This window comes from Dioscorea cayenensis, chromosome 5 (assembly GCF_009730915.1).
Source record: "Dioscorea cayenensis subsp. rotundata cultivar TDr96_F1 chromosome 5, TDr96_F1_v2_PseudoChromosome.rev07_lg8_w22 25.fasta, whole genome shotgun sequence".
Lineage (NCBI taxonomy): Eukaryota > Viridiplantae > Streptophyta > Magnoliopsida > Dioscoreales > Dioscoreaceae > Dioscorea > Dioscorea cayenensis.
In genome coordinates this window covers 21,813,035-21,827,965 of record NC_052475.1, presented here as the reverse complement: position 1 = coordinate 21,827,965, position 14,931 = coordinate 21,813,035, and the positions used below count along the sequence as shown (strand labels likewise).

Genomic DNA, 14,931 nt, shown 5'->3' with positions numbered 1-14,931 from the left:
CTCTTGTCTGAGGACAACAAAGCCTTCAGGTTGCTCCATGTAAATTTCTTCCTCTAAATCACCATTCAGGAAAGTAGTGTTTACATCCATCTGATGGATTTGAAGACTGAAAGTAGAGGCAAGTGCTACAAGCATCCTAATTGTGGTGGTGCAAGCAACTATTGAGCAGGTATCAAATTAATCAAGTCCCTCTTTCTGTATGAACCCTTTTGTAACTATACTGGCCTTGAACTTTTCAATGGATCTATCAGGTCTTAATTTCTTTCTGAAGACCCATTTACAGCCCAAAGGTTTACTCCAAGGAGGCAAGGAAGTAAGTATCCAGGTGTGGTTACTCATTATTAAGTGGTACCATCATCTATAGCTTATTTCCAGAAAATTGAATCAACAGAAGCCATAGGCTCCTAATAAGTGGTAGAAGTATCCTCAATCATAAAGGTGACAAAATCATCACCTAGGTTCATTTTCACTCTACCTCTTTTGCTTCTTCTAGGTTTATGTACAAGAATAGGAATTAATCCATAAGTGGAGTTAGAGGTCAGATGTACAAAAGTAGTGGGACTGGAGGCTAATCTCAAATTGAAGATGTTCTCAAAGTTAACAACATCTCTAGCTTCAATGATAGTGTTTCTAGCAATTTCACTCATCTCTAAGTTAATAACTAGGAATCTCCCAACATTTCTATCTAGAGCATACCCTACAAACATTGCATCTAGGGTTTTAGGACCTCTCTTCCGGGTTCTAAGATTAGGCATTTTGACCTTAGTTAGACACCCCCAACACTTGGAAGTAGTTGAGATGTGGGGCTTTTCCTTTCCAAAGTTCATAGAGTGTCATGCTACGGTCCTTAAAAGGAATTCTATTCATAATAAAGCAAGTTGAGAGCAATGCCTCCCCCACAAGTTCTCGGGCACACCAGAACTTAATAGCATGGTATTTAACATGTCCATCAATGTCCAATTTTTTCTTTCAACAACCCCATTAGACTCAAGAGTGTAAGGAGCTGTAAACTCATGCACAATCCAATTTTGTTCACAGAATGAAGACATAGCATTAGAAGTATACTCTCCACCTCTATCGGACCTAAGAACATTAATGGTCTTGCCTAGCTAATTCTTAGCTTCGGCTTTGAAAATCATGAACTTTCTAAGGGGTTCATCTTTGGATTTGATCATGTAGGTATACCAGAATAGTTAACAATGATCGATAAAGGTAACGAAATAACGGTTTCCTGCTCTGGTATGAGGTCTACAAGAATCACAAATATCACTGTGAATCAAATCAAGAATTCTAGAGTTTAGGTGAATGCGCGGAAAAGGTTTCTTGGGTAATTTCGCTTTAACACAGATTTGACATTTAGAACCTTGATAAATCTTAGATTTAGGAATCAGTTCAAGGTTCATTAACCTTGTACTGGATCCAAAGTTCATATGACCCAATCTTCCATGCCAAAAATCACAAGACTCAACATTCAAGCCAATGGATGATGAAGAAGAATAATCAGAACTTTCATTAATTGATAAATCAAAAGGTTCACATACATTGAGTTTGAAGAGATATAAAACATTTATCAACAAAAAGATTGCTTCTAGAGATTACAAGACTGTTTAACTCAAGTATAATCTTATAAGCAGACTGGATTAAAAGAGAACCACTGATCTGGTTTTTCCTAATGTTGGGTATATGCTAAACGTCTAATAAGGTGAGAACTTTTCCAGAAGTCATCTTTAAATCAATCCGTCATCTCCCTTACACATGTGCTAATGACCTGTTTCCAAGAGTCACACATCCTCCACTTGAGACCTAATAAGTAGAGAACCAAAAATTTTTAGCATAAACGTGAACGCTAGCACCAAAATCAAGAAAACCCTCTAAGTTTTGACAAGTCAAATTGACAGAAAGAATGAAGGAAATTGATCTAAAGAAAGTCCTAGAGGAAGGTTCACCTATATGAAGCACATTTACTTATGGTTTGGGTGGATCGAAATTTTTGTTGATAGGTTCAGTCTTTTGGAAGAAACAATCATGAGGAACATGGTTTGTCCTTACACAAACAAAAACAGTGTTTAGAACTTTTATCAGAAGATTTAGGAGCAGAAGATGGGTTGCTGAGAGTTTTGAGAAAGTGAGTGGGTTGGCTTGCCCTTGGCCTTAAGGGGTTTCCCTTCAGGGGAAAACTGGCGACCTCTATCAGAAGAGTGGGAACTCCTAGATCTCTTCGAACTATTACAGCTACCACTATCTTCATCTAGATAAACCCAGCCCTTATGAGAATCTACACCCTTAAAGAAGATCAGGCTGGTTTTCTCAATTCTAATCTTAGTAGCATTGTGCCCATTCTCCATTTGCAAAGCCTGACCAAGAAGGTGGTAGCTTGTTTAGGAGAATGGGCACAATGTGAGCCCTCATTACCACACTTCTCTATGGCACGAAGATAGTCCTAAAAGGTATAAATCTGTTCTCCCATCCCTACCCCATCTACCATCTTGTAGTTCTCAAATTCTATCCTTAGGTGGCTAATCTTAGTAGCATTATTATGGCCATACTCCTTTTCTACGGGCACTCCATATATGCTTACCAGTCTTATAATCAAAGAATTTGTCATAAAGACTATCATAAAAAATGCTAAGAATTCTATAGCGACAGTGAAAATTGATCTCTTCAAGAGTTTTAATAGGAGCTAAGGAGTTAGTGGTTTGGTCTACAGTCGAGATGGATAATCAATGAAGTCCACTAAGATTAAGATTAGAGGAATCCGAATCAGAGGATAGAGTAAGGGCTTTGGATGCTCCTAAGGAATACAACCAAAATTCCACATGATGTTTCCATCTCCTAAAATTCACCTTATCGTCAAACTAGACAGGTTTACACGAGTTATCAAATTGAGCATCCATGTGTGTGTAGTGTACGGTAATCAAGTTCAAAGGTCTACTAATGTGACACAAGCAAGTTTAACGTTTTCAGAATTTAAAGAATTGAAATAAACTGTATAAATTAACTTACAGAAATATATGCACAGAAATACGTGCTACAATATTATATGTATGAATATAGTATGCATGAATTTTTACATATAAAAATACAATCTACAAAATTCATGTATACAGGAATATAGTGTACAATAATATGCATATGGAAAATATGATATTCTATAATATTATACATACAAAATATAGTATTGCAAAATATGCTTGCAAAATTCAGAAATATATTTGAAGCTAACAAATTGCGTATAAGATAGAAATTCAGCATTAGATTGTAAGAAATATATCCCGTATAGCATGTAATGTACACAAACTAGTATTGTAGAGATCAAAAAGAATTCATCTAACACAAACTACTATTGTAGAAATCAAACATATAAATTCAATAAGCATATAAAATCAACAATAATACAGAGATAATAGTTAGAAAATTTCAGCTTTAATTGGTAGGCGTGCGTGAGCACTATTGATGCACTCTCCGCAAGTGTACGGGTCGCACACAAGTATTATAGTGGTACCCCGTGAGTGGTAAGGCTGTCAAATCACATAGAAACTGGACTTAAATGTACTAATTCTTCTTCTAATGCCTAGTTGAATAGAAATTTGAGTTAGTTGAAAGATGAAATTAAAAAAACAGATAAAGAAGAAGTAGGAGGAACTATCGGGCAGACTAGGATCAAGAAATCGACAACAAGAGAGCAATGCCTCAGTGTGATTCCTATGACCTATAGCATGCTGGCTCAACTCTAGTGCCTACCAAGTACATCATAAGATTCTTGTGTGTGCTCAAGAGCAATGTTATATCTATGGTTCTCAATTACACCAAGTTTTGCTAAGATAACTATGGGTTTCATATACATCAAGTTTTGCAATCGGGCAAGGCAACTACAATTATGGTTATCCACACACCAAGTTTTACCTAAGCAACTGTGCAGATCAAACACATCAAGTTATGCAATACAATATTAAACACAGGAAATCAATAGAACTTCGTAGACATTAAAAGCAAGTATTCAAAGCATACAAAACACTATAGTTCAACACCCGGGGCACAGTGGACAGTTAGCCTCTCATGAATGTATACAACTTGGAAGATAAAGCTAAATAACTAAGGAAAGAAAACATGGCTCCCTCCTTCTCAAGATAATCTCCCTAGTTGAACTTCCTTGGTGCTAACCCCACTTCCCTTGTGCCTCCTACTCATCCCTGATCCCCTTAGATAGTGTAGTGAAGCTTGATCTTCGTCCTCATCAGCGTCCTCCCGGTGGAGGAGAAAATCCCTGAACAAAGATGAGTTTGAAACCCTAGAGATCTGGACTAAAAAGTCTGATTTTGGGCTCGACATGATATGAGCACGGTCGTGCTTGAATCGTGTTTCTCGATGGGATTTCTGAGTGAATCGACTAAATGGTTGTCTGGGAAAATCAGGAGGAGATGTACGGTCATGCTCTGGGCGTGCTTGGCCTGAGTAGGACCGTGCAAGGAGCACCTAAGCATGCTTCCCATGTTGGGTAGAAACTGCCTCCAGCCAGAGATAATCAGGGGAAAAGGCACGACCGTGTTCTGACAGTGCTTGGCCTGGAGACACCCTCCTGCTTGGTCCATCACTCCAACCAGAGATAATCAGGGGGACAAAGCACGATCGTGTTCTGCCCGTGTTTGGCTTGAACACTTAGCGAAATATTCATTTTGTGCTTGTTTAGTTCCCGATTTCACTCTAAAATGCTTCGAGCCCCTGGGTTCTGCTCCAAGAACAAATATACCTAGAATAGCACCGAATATAAACAAAAGTATGCTACAAGACAAGCGAAAGAATGAAATGAGGGTAAATAAACATGGTATGAATTGTACTCATCAACTGCCCTAACGCTGAATTTTCCTTCCTCGTGCAGGATTTTCCAGCCTCACTTTAAGTGCAGGATACATTAACCTCAGGGATGAATCAACTCCTCACCTAGCATGTTCAGCGACGATGTTTTCAAGTGCAATGCCCCACAAGATTCAGGCGAAGATAAATGAAGAGGATGATGGTGAGGACACCAAAGTTTGCATGCAATATCACATAATGTCACAGCTTGAAGAAATAAAAATGAAGATTGAAGATGGAGAAGTGACTGCCTGGTTAAACTTCTCACAAGCTTATATAAGAGGCTAATCAACGGATATAATTATATCCATTGGAAATCAATGGCTAATTGAGAAGGGTTAGGTTTGAGAGTAAACATATGGGTCCCAAAGCCTGGCCTTCATCCAACAAGCACTAGATACTTGTATATGATATTGAAGTTTTTACCAAAGAGGATGGCTTAAATTTCAACTCATACGAGCTAAGGGCGACATAAATATACTCTGTTGAGGCATTAACTCTATACTTGTGTACGCCCCGGGCGTAATTTATTTAATCTTGTAAGAAATGATTTTTCTTTATAAGAAATGATGGTTGGCTGTTGATAAAATATGATTTATTATTATTATTTATAAAATGTGGATAAATTATATTAGAATAAGGTATTCATGTATTTGAAAATTAATATTTCAATATACATGTGCTCTCATCTTACATTAAATATCTGATGACAATAAACTAAAAGATCGTCATCCTGCATGAAATATCTGATGACAATGACCTAAAAGATCTTTGAAAAAATTTGTTTAAATAATTTATTTCATGACATATCTCTTGCATGGAAGACTTATTTACTACTCTTTTTTGGCAAAAGCTTCTGACACTTGATTAACTCATGTAACATTAATAACATGCATACATGCAATTCATAAGCTTAATTAAGCAGCGAGTTGATTACTTGCCGACAAAAGATAAGGTTTTATATGAGTGGATCTGGTTCCTGTTTAACCAAACCTAATTACTACTACTACTATTATTATTATTATTATTATTATTATAAAAGCAAACTTACGGTAGTGATCGTCACGTGGTATAAATTATGATATAACGAATTAATGTGTTGCCAAATTCTAGGTGTACCTAAAAATTTTTAATTTTTTGTATTTTTTTAAAAAGCCATATTTTAGTTTAATTTTAATAATTATGATTAATTTTATTCATCGAAGTACAAAAGAAATCATAAAAACCACAGAGAAAAAACATGTATTTATCTTGTTTAGTTTTGACTTTATATGGTAAGTACGTATATATATTATTAGGAATGTCTTGAAATTTATGGAGTAAATAATAATAATAATAATATACTATTTTTTTGATATTTATACTATTATTTTTTAATGTAAAAATGATACTTATGATTTTATTATAATAATTTTTAAAAATCACTAGGTTAAAAGTAAATAAAGAAAAAGGAATTTGAAAGTTAATGTGCCATCATGGACACACCATGGTTTTCCAAGCATTAAGAATTGTCTTTTCATAGATAGAAAAGACAATAAAATTGTATTTTTGAGTGGTCCAGAGTTATCTTATCTTCATGATTTTAATTGTCAACAAAAGGAATATTTACTGTAATTTTTCCCAAATTAAAAACAAAAATTCTACAAACTAAGCATATTCAATTTTCAAATCATGTTTACTGTATTGACATATCAGTACTAATAGATCAAGAAATATAAATCAATGACAAAGTTATTATATAATGAAAAAAAGTTGACAAATTGAAAAAATTGGAGTTAATAAATTCTAGATTTAATTCTAAATTCTAAAATTTTTATTTACATTTACGTGGTTGAATATATTATTTCACATGCAATCTAATTTACCAATTTTTTTAAAAAAATAGATAAATCATTTAAATTTAAAAAAATACAAAAATTCTTAAAATCGAGATATAGCTAACATTAGTATAACCCAGCATTATTAAAGCACAGAAGTCTCATGTGGAACATTGGGATCAAATCATTTTTTAAACATAATAAATAATATGAATAATAACTTATCTATTTTATTAAAAAAAAAAATGAAGTACATAGTAAAAACAAAACATATAACAAGTCTAGATCTACCAAAGTAAATATTTTAAAAAAATATATAAACAAAAATTATGCAGACACTTTAAATAAAAATAAAGACAAAAATAAATTTTCCCACATTTACCATATTCACAAGTAAAACTATAAACTCATTAATAATAAGAGTTAAAAAATAATAATAATAAATAAATTCACACATTAAATCCTCACACATAACTAGCCAGTATCAAAACCATGCCTTTCAAGCCCCACCACTTGACTTCCTTTGAGTTCGAATTCAAAATCCTCCCAAATCCACTCACCGATACGGTAAGCTCACCACCTCCGAACATCACACCTCACCTACTAAGAAAAACACAGGTGAACGTAAACTTAATCTGACAGGCGGTGAGCATACTGGATCCAATTCAAAACCGAGCTAAAGAAGCAGTGCTATTCTGACACACGTGGTGATGTTGCCACAACGCTCCATCTCACTGGGATGATCGCCGTATCCAACGGTCGAGATTGCATCAGAATTCAAACCCGTTAGCTTTCCCTCCAGAGATCGGTATTACTAATCCCTCTTTTCATACCTCTTATTCCGCTCTTCTTGTCCCCTTTCAAACCCTAGAATTTCCAAAACCCTCACCATACCCATCCCTAAATACTCCATCGATCATTGATGATCTTGGTCTTGTGGGCGGCTAGGGTTGGGTTTTGATCCGTTCTTGGTGAGAAAAGAGGGGTTTTGGGGATGTCGAGTGGGAATCGGAGGTCGGTGGTGCCGTCTTCTTCGTCGGGTCTGGCGAAGAGGCCGGCTGCGGCTGAGAATGCTGCTAAGGCCTCGGCTGCCGCGCCGCAGCACGCGAAGAAGAGGGTGGCGCTTGGGAATTTGACGAATCAGAGTAGTTTGGGGCGGGCTGTGCCGCGGCCGGCCGCTGGAGCTAAGGGGAACAATGTGGGTTGATCTTGTTTTTGTGGTTCTCTTTTTTTTATTGTTTTTATTCTTTTTGATTGGATTTTATAGGAAATGTTGTAGATTGGTGATGGGTTTTGCTGTTTTTTTTTTCCTTGTTCTTTTGGTAAATTTTAGTCTTGGAGGGTTGTTCGTGTTTTTTTTTTACTCTTTTTTTGAAATTTGCATTTTGCTTTTTATGAAGCATCTTTTATTACGTGCAATTTTTGAAGTTTAATTTCTTTTGTGTTTATTGTTCCTTGGATTTGGATAAATCTAGAAAAAGTCTTCATTTTGATGATATTTTTTATTGTTTTGCTGCGGTTCTTTTGTTTTTCCTTTTTTTAAGGATTTTGTTGAACTAACGTTGAAAATGGACTACATTACCTTTAAATTCTTGTAGTCTTGCATTTTCTATTTGTATGGAATATGAAGTTTAAATTTAAATACTGGAACATATAAATGTCACTTGGCGAGATAAAAATAATGATTTTCTTTTTAATTACAAAACAAATAGATTAATATAAATCAGAGAGAAAGACAAGGTCTTGCATTCTTTACAATTGTGGATGCCATTGATCATAGACTTGGATTTGTTTCTCATCACATTCCAAGTGTGATTGTTGTCTGTAATTCATCTTTATTGACAATTTCATAGATTGAATTTTTTCTTTAAAATTCAACTGAAGTAGATAAAAGTGCTTCATTTTCACTGTCTAGTAGTTCCTTTGAGCTTATGTACATGGCAAGACAAGCTTCTTAGGTCAAGTATGCCCATGCTCACAAAAAGCTTCAGCAGGAAGTCTGTTATATCTGAATAATATTGCAAAATGTGGACTTTTGAGCATTACTGTAAAAGGAGATTGTCCGCTGCTTAGATATGGACCTGAAAATAGAACAAGACTTGAGTTCATATATAGAATTAATTTGAGGTAACTGCACTTGTTGATCAGTCAGAAATTTCACACCCTTATCATTTTGTTATCAATGGTTGGTGCTTGATGATGGTTTAAGCCATGCACCATGAGAAGTTTATGGTGTAAATGGTTAATTAGATCAATGGTGATACCGGTCAATGCAAGAGATTGAGTGGATTGTGGTGATGTTGGAACAGTAATAATAGGAGACAAGGCAGAGTACTAGTGAAATAACAGGAATTGAATGTAAAGTCAAAATCGTTGGAGAAACAACAAAAATGTCACTGGGTTGCCCAACAAGTTGGGGATCTTGTTGGCATATTTTGTGGTAAGATGTTTCTATGGAGTAGGGTCTGTAACCAGCAGAGGGGAATGTGGACCTAGATTTTTTTCTTTATGAGAAAGGATGTGGGAAGATAGCAATTGGGATGTATCTTGCACTCAAATTGTTGCGAGAAACTTGAACTTTTATTATTATCAGGTGATCTGGATGGCCCAAAAATGTGTTTGCAAAGCCTTGCATGGTATGGTCAAATATATGTTGAAATGAACCATTGCTTCTGGGGGTGTTTCCTATTTTGTAGTTGTATCCTTCATGCATCATGGATATGATATAAATTTTTTTTTCTTTCTTTCTTTATTTTTTTTGTGGTTTGTTTGTTTTAGTGGGTAAGCTTCTCAATCAGCTTATTGTACATTTTTTTTCCAATTATGTAGCCAGTTTTGTTTCTTCCTAGTCTTCCAGTTATTTGTTAATTATAATGAAAAGCTCAATTAAGTTGTTATTTTTTATAATCTTGTATGATTTGTGAGACATCATTTTCACCTGAAAGGATTTAATGGCAAACCATAAGTAGTAATTGACTATGTTTAATGATTAGGCCAAAAGTGGAACCTCGACATCAATTGTGAAGAAGGCACCAGTAACTCGAGTCCATGAAGCAGCTCCTAGGCCTACTGCCAATGCCTTTCTTGCACCTTGCAATACTGTTATATCCCCCAATCGCTCAAGGGACTCAGTTTCCTTGGATGAAACAATGTCTACATGTGATTCCATGAAGAGCCCTGACTTTGAGTATATAGACAATGGAGACTCTTCTATAGTTGCTTCCTTGGAGAGACGAGCAACTGACAATCTTCGTATCTCTGAGGATGATGATGATACATTAGGTATATCCTTCAACATAGTTTAGAATTTCAGTTTGTGTTGTTTTGTTTTCCTCATGGTTCTTTTTCTAACTGATGAATCTATAATATTGCTGGCTTGTCTGATATAACTTCAAATATATATTTTCTCATCAGACTGCACCTTGAAGAGAGATGTTCCTGTTAGTATGGGAACAATGGACAACATCATTGACCTTGACAGTGATCACAAAGATCCACAGTTATGTGCAACTCTTGCATGCGACATATACAAGCACTTGCGCATTGCTGAGGTGAAGCTTTGCTTCTGTAATTTAGAAGCCGTTTTTCTTCTATGGATCATATCTTAATGCTTGTTGGTTGATCTTGATCAAACCTCTGTTTTTCTCCTTGCAAAGGATCGGTTCTGAATATTAGATTTTGGCTGAAATGCACAATGACATGTGTAGGCATGTCTCTTTTGTTTGAGTCTTTTTTCAAAATTTAATTCGTTGTTGAGTTGCATAAAAACTTTAATTACATGCATTAATTTGTTTCTTCAATACACTTAAGGCTGTTATCATTGGTGTGCTTTGTTATAAAGCACTTTTTTTGCAGCCACTAACACCATGTCATTACTTTCAGACTCATCTTTCAGTTACATCATTTTTTTGCAATGCCATATCGTCAATAAATGTTGCAGAATTTAAACATAATGATTCACATGTTCCAAAGAAATGTCATACCAACAATGGTTAATTTTTCAGTTTTCTTTCGTTAGTTGCATTATTTTTAGGTTTATGAGTCTCAGTATTTATGTATGCCCAGTTTCTGCGAATTGAGACTTTTTCTTTTCTTTTCTTTTTTGGGTGTTTGGTTATTGTTTGTGTGAAAGTTTCTTTCAAAGTGTTCAGCATTCCCTGTGGAAGACATCACGTGTGGTGGGGTGCCAGTGCCCAACTACCTTGATGTTTGTTTCCACCGTACCACTCTTAACTTCTAGGCCCTCACGGTGGTGGTCTTGTCAGAAAGATCTAACAAAAGACATGCTCATCTAATCGAACTATCAGCTCATAAGAGACATTCTTTAAATAGATATAACCCACTTGTCATTCATGAGGATGTATTTCCGTGGTGTATGCTTTCATGCTCTATTTTTCGTTTTCTATGTATGTTTTAAATCTACTGTGAGTCATTGCTGTCAGATCTATCTTATTCAACTTTTCTTGCACAGACAAAGAAAAGGCCTTCTATGGACTTCATAGAGAAGATACAGAAGGATATAAATGCAAGCATGAGAGCAATACTCATAGATTGGCTTGTAGAGGTAATGACCAATATAGCCTCACAGTAACTCCTGTGTGCTAATCCATTTTCATAGGAAGAATGAAATGAGTTATCTTGTTTCATCACAGGTTGCAGAAGAATACAGGCTAGTACCTGATACGTTATATTTGACTGTCAATTACATTGACCGTTATCTTTCCACTAATGAAGTAAACCGGCAACGGCTGCAGTTGCTTGGTGTTGCTTGCATGCTTATTGCTTCGTAAGATCTATTGTATTTCATAATGTATTATTTCGTTTATCATGTTGTTATTCCCAAATATAAATAACATTTTTACTTTGTTTTCTCACTTCTTCAGGAAATATGAAGAGATTTGTGCTCCCCAAGTGGAAGAGTTCTGTTATATAACTGATAACACATACTTTAAGGAGGAGGTGCTTTACTTTTACCCTCCACATTTACCCAATTTAAAATTGACATCATAGGCATCTCTGTTGACTTCTTGTTATGCAGGTCTTACAAATGGAAGCTGTTGTATTGAAGCACTTGAAGTTTGAAATGACTGCGCCCACACCGAAGTGTTTCTTGAGGTAACTTTATAAAAATTACATTTCCATTTCTGGCTCTGTGATATTATCAGAACATGACATTGTGGTGTTTTATACCGGCAGACGATTTGTCCGTGCTGCACAAGCATGTGATGAGGTGCGCCTTTTCTATAAATTCACTTAAATTTTTCTCATCAGCAATAGCAGCAGTTCACTCAGCTGACTTTCTCTACAGGTCTCACACTTGCAACTTGAGTTTCTCGCTGATTATCTTGCCGAATTATCCCTTCTCGAGTACAACTTTCTTTGCTATTCTCCATCTCTAGTGGCTGCTTCTTCAATTTTCCTTGCAAAGTTCATCTGCCAACCAACAAAGAGACCTTGGGTACACTACCATTCAAATTTTTACAATCTCTTCTCAATATTACATCCCGTTTCCAATTAAATTAACTCCATTGATGATCATTCAGTGTGCAACAATGGTGCATTACACTTCATATAAACCTTCAGATCTATGTGAATGTGTGAAGGCTCTGCACCGTCTCTTCTGTAACAGTCCCAGCAACTCCTTGCCAGCAATCAGAGAGAAGTACAGCCAGCACAAGGTAAATCTAAAACTTTTTAATTATACCTTTCTTCCATATAACATGTATGTCCACTTTTCATTTATATATCACAACAATTATCCAAATTTTCAGTACAAATTTGTGGCCAAGAAATACTGCCCAGCTACAATTCCATCAGAATTCTTCCAAGATTCCGGCATCTGAATCCAATTTTCCGGGTTTGGAGGATCCACAGATGAAACCAATGAGTTCGCTGAACTGATGAAGACGATAACTGGTCCCCGGCAAGGTTCATCATGTGATGAATGGTGTGGGAAGGGTTGGAGTTGGTGGTAGTGTGGGTGTGATTTTTCTCCTCCCCATCTTTTTTTTGTTCTTTGATGATGAGAAAAAGGATGATGTAGAAGTTGATCATCCCTGGTTTCCAATGCTGTTGATAATGTTATGTTGTTTGTTCCTCTTGTTTGGTAGTTATATTCATCTTTGGTTCTATTTGGAGTGTTGTGATTTCCATGAAATTTTCACTAACCTTCAAGCTTGACCTGACTTGCTTTGCATTATTATCATTCTTCTTTAAAAAATGATAATAATAATATATAATAATAAATAGATGGAATAAGTACAATTTTTTTAAAACTTGTACAAAATGTTTGTGTTAGAATAAGCACTATTTATCTAATTCAAGAATTTGGAATAAGTTGTTGCATATTTTTATAATTTTTTTTTAAATGAATATATTTAATATTTTTAGTATTAATATAAATTTATCTCTGCATTTACTATTATTTGAAAAGTAAATTTTTAATTTTGGAATATTATGCTTTTATTAGTATTAATTAAATCAAGATCAGCTCAAATAGAGGCTTCACTCTAACTACAATATTTGAGAAAGGTTATTTTCACTAACCTATATTATTACTCTAAAAAAATTATGTAAGATATAGCTTTTTTATTATTCTGAAATTGCATCAAAAGAGGTTTTATTTTGGTTTTCTTTTGTGCATCATGTATTTGTAAAGGTGGTAATGGGGCGGGGAATCACCTATCTCCGCGGGGACCCGACCCGACGGAGATGGGGATTTTCCCGAATCCCTCCCCCATGGGGGCGGGGACGGGGGCCAATCCGTCCCCGTTTCCTAAATGGGGATGGGGACGGGAATGCCCTCCCCACCCCGTGGGGATCCCCGACCCGATTAAAATACATACACAGATATATATATATATATATATATATATATTATGTGTATATGTATGTATAATTTTTCCAACATTAAAAAATTCAATAGCCTAGATAATAATATAAAAAACTCTAATTTTATTTTAATTGCGCTAATCAAATAAAACTATTTATTTTAAACTAATAACAATTAAAATTAGATATAAGAGTCCAATGTTAAGTAGTTTTGATCTTATCATAATTTTATGTATATATTTATGTTGAGTTGTTTTTATGTTCCAATCTGTAATTACAACTAGAAAATCCCCGCGCTGAGGGAATCCCCGCGGGGATGGAGATGGGGAAGAGAATTCCCCCAGTCGTGGAATCGGGGATGGGGAATCCCCGTCCCCGCCATTGACGGGGACGGAGACAGGGAGGGGCATCCCCGCCTCCGCCTCCGCCCCGCCCCGTTACCACTCCTATGTATTTGAAAATCTTAAAATGATCACTTTTTTTCTGTAATAAATTGAAAAATAACTTTAGAAAATATTTGAAATAAATAAATATTTTATGTGGATTTGCTTCAAGATTATTTGCTATATTTTGAACATTTTAGTGAAGAAGAAATATGATTTTCTTATTTGATTAATTCAACTTAAGAGAATTTTGGCTATAGATTTTTATTTTATTTGTTTTAAGTAATGTGGCTGCGTGACTTGGACATGAGTCAGCTATACATTTTGCATAGTGTGATGTTTTTATTGGTAGAGATTTGTTTTTTCCCAATTAGACTATTCTAGTAAAGAAAACTAAACTTGTTATCATTGAAAAATAAAAACTTCATTTTCATGTTATATTAATTAGAAATTGTTCTATTTGATTGATTTATCTTTTGTGAGAGATATTTTTTAAATCTGAAATTTATTTGGAAGGTTTTTGAAAAATTAATTTTAAAATTTTATCTCCAATTGAATATAAGAGTTGATGGTTAATTTAACCTGAAATTTGACAGTTATTTTTATTTAGTATAAAATTTATTTTTAATAATGCATAACAATAGATTGTGTAACTAAAGGGGAGTCAAATCTTTGCCATGTATAGATATAGTAATTATTCTGCTTGACAAAAATAAATTATATTTTGAAATTGAGATACAATACTGAAGTTAAATGATATATAACTTTTATTTAATAATGAAGACAAATTATACTTTTTTAAAAATATATGGAAAATTATTAATGAAAAGATAGTATATTTAAAATTATTAAAAAACAAATATATACTCTTTAATATTGTATGGTGATTTGACCTTTTTTTTCAATGAGCCTGTCTATAATATATATATATATATATAATTATCCTCTGAAATAAAGTTCTATCATATGTTTTTCAATCAATTTTTTTTCAATAAAAATAGAATAAAAAATTAAAAATTTTAGTATTTGTTCAAATAGTCTCAATCTCT

The 14,931-nt window shown here is 34.6% G+C and overlaps 1 protein-coding gene across 1 annotated transcript; it reads left to right on the top strand.

Annotated features, from left to right (window-relative positions):
- Positions 1 to 7,474: 7,474 nt before the first annotated feature.
- LOC120260574 (cyclin-A1-4-like) lies at positions 7,475 to 12,797 on the top strand. The gene is made up of 11 exons (XM_039268083.1): positions 7,475 to 7,866; positions 9,662 to 9,950; positions 10,083 to 10,219; positions 11,140 to 11,232; positions 11,321 to 11,454; positions 11,552 to 11,627; positions 11,707 to 11,783; positions 11,865 to 11,898; positions 11,977 to 12,126; positions 12,212 to 12,346; positions 12,440 to 12,797. Exons 1-11 carry the CDS (start codon positions 7,663 to 7,665, stop codon positions 12,509 to 12,511), a joined length of 1,401 nt encoding a protein of 466 aa, XP_039124017.1. The 5' UTR covers positions 7,475 to 7,662; the 3' UTR covers positions 12,512 to 12,797.
- The last annotated feature ends 2,134 nt before the right edge of the window (positions 12,798 to 14,931 follow it).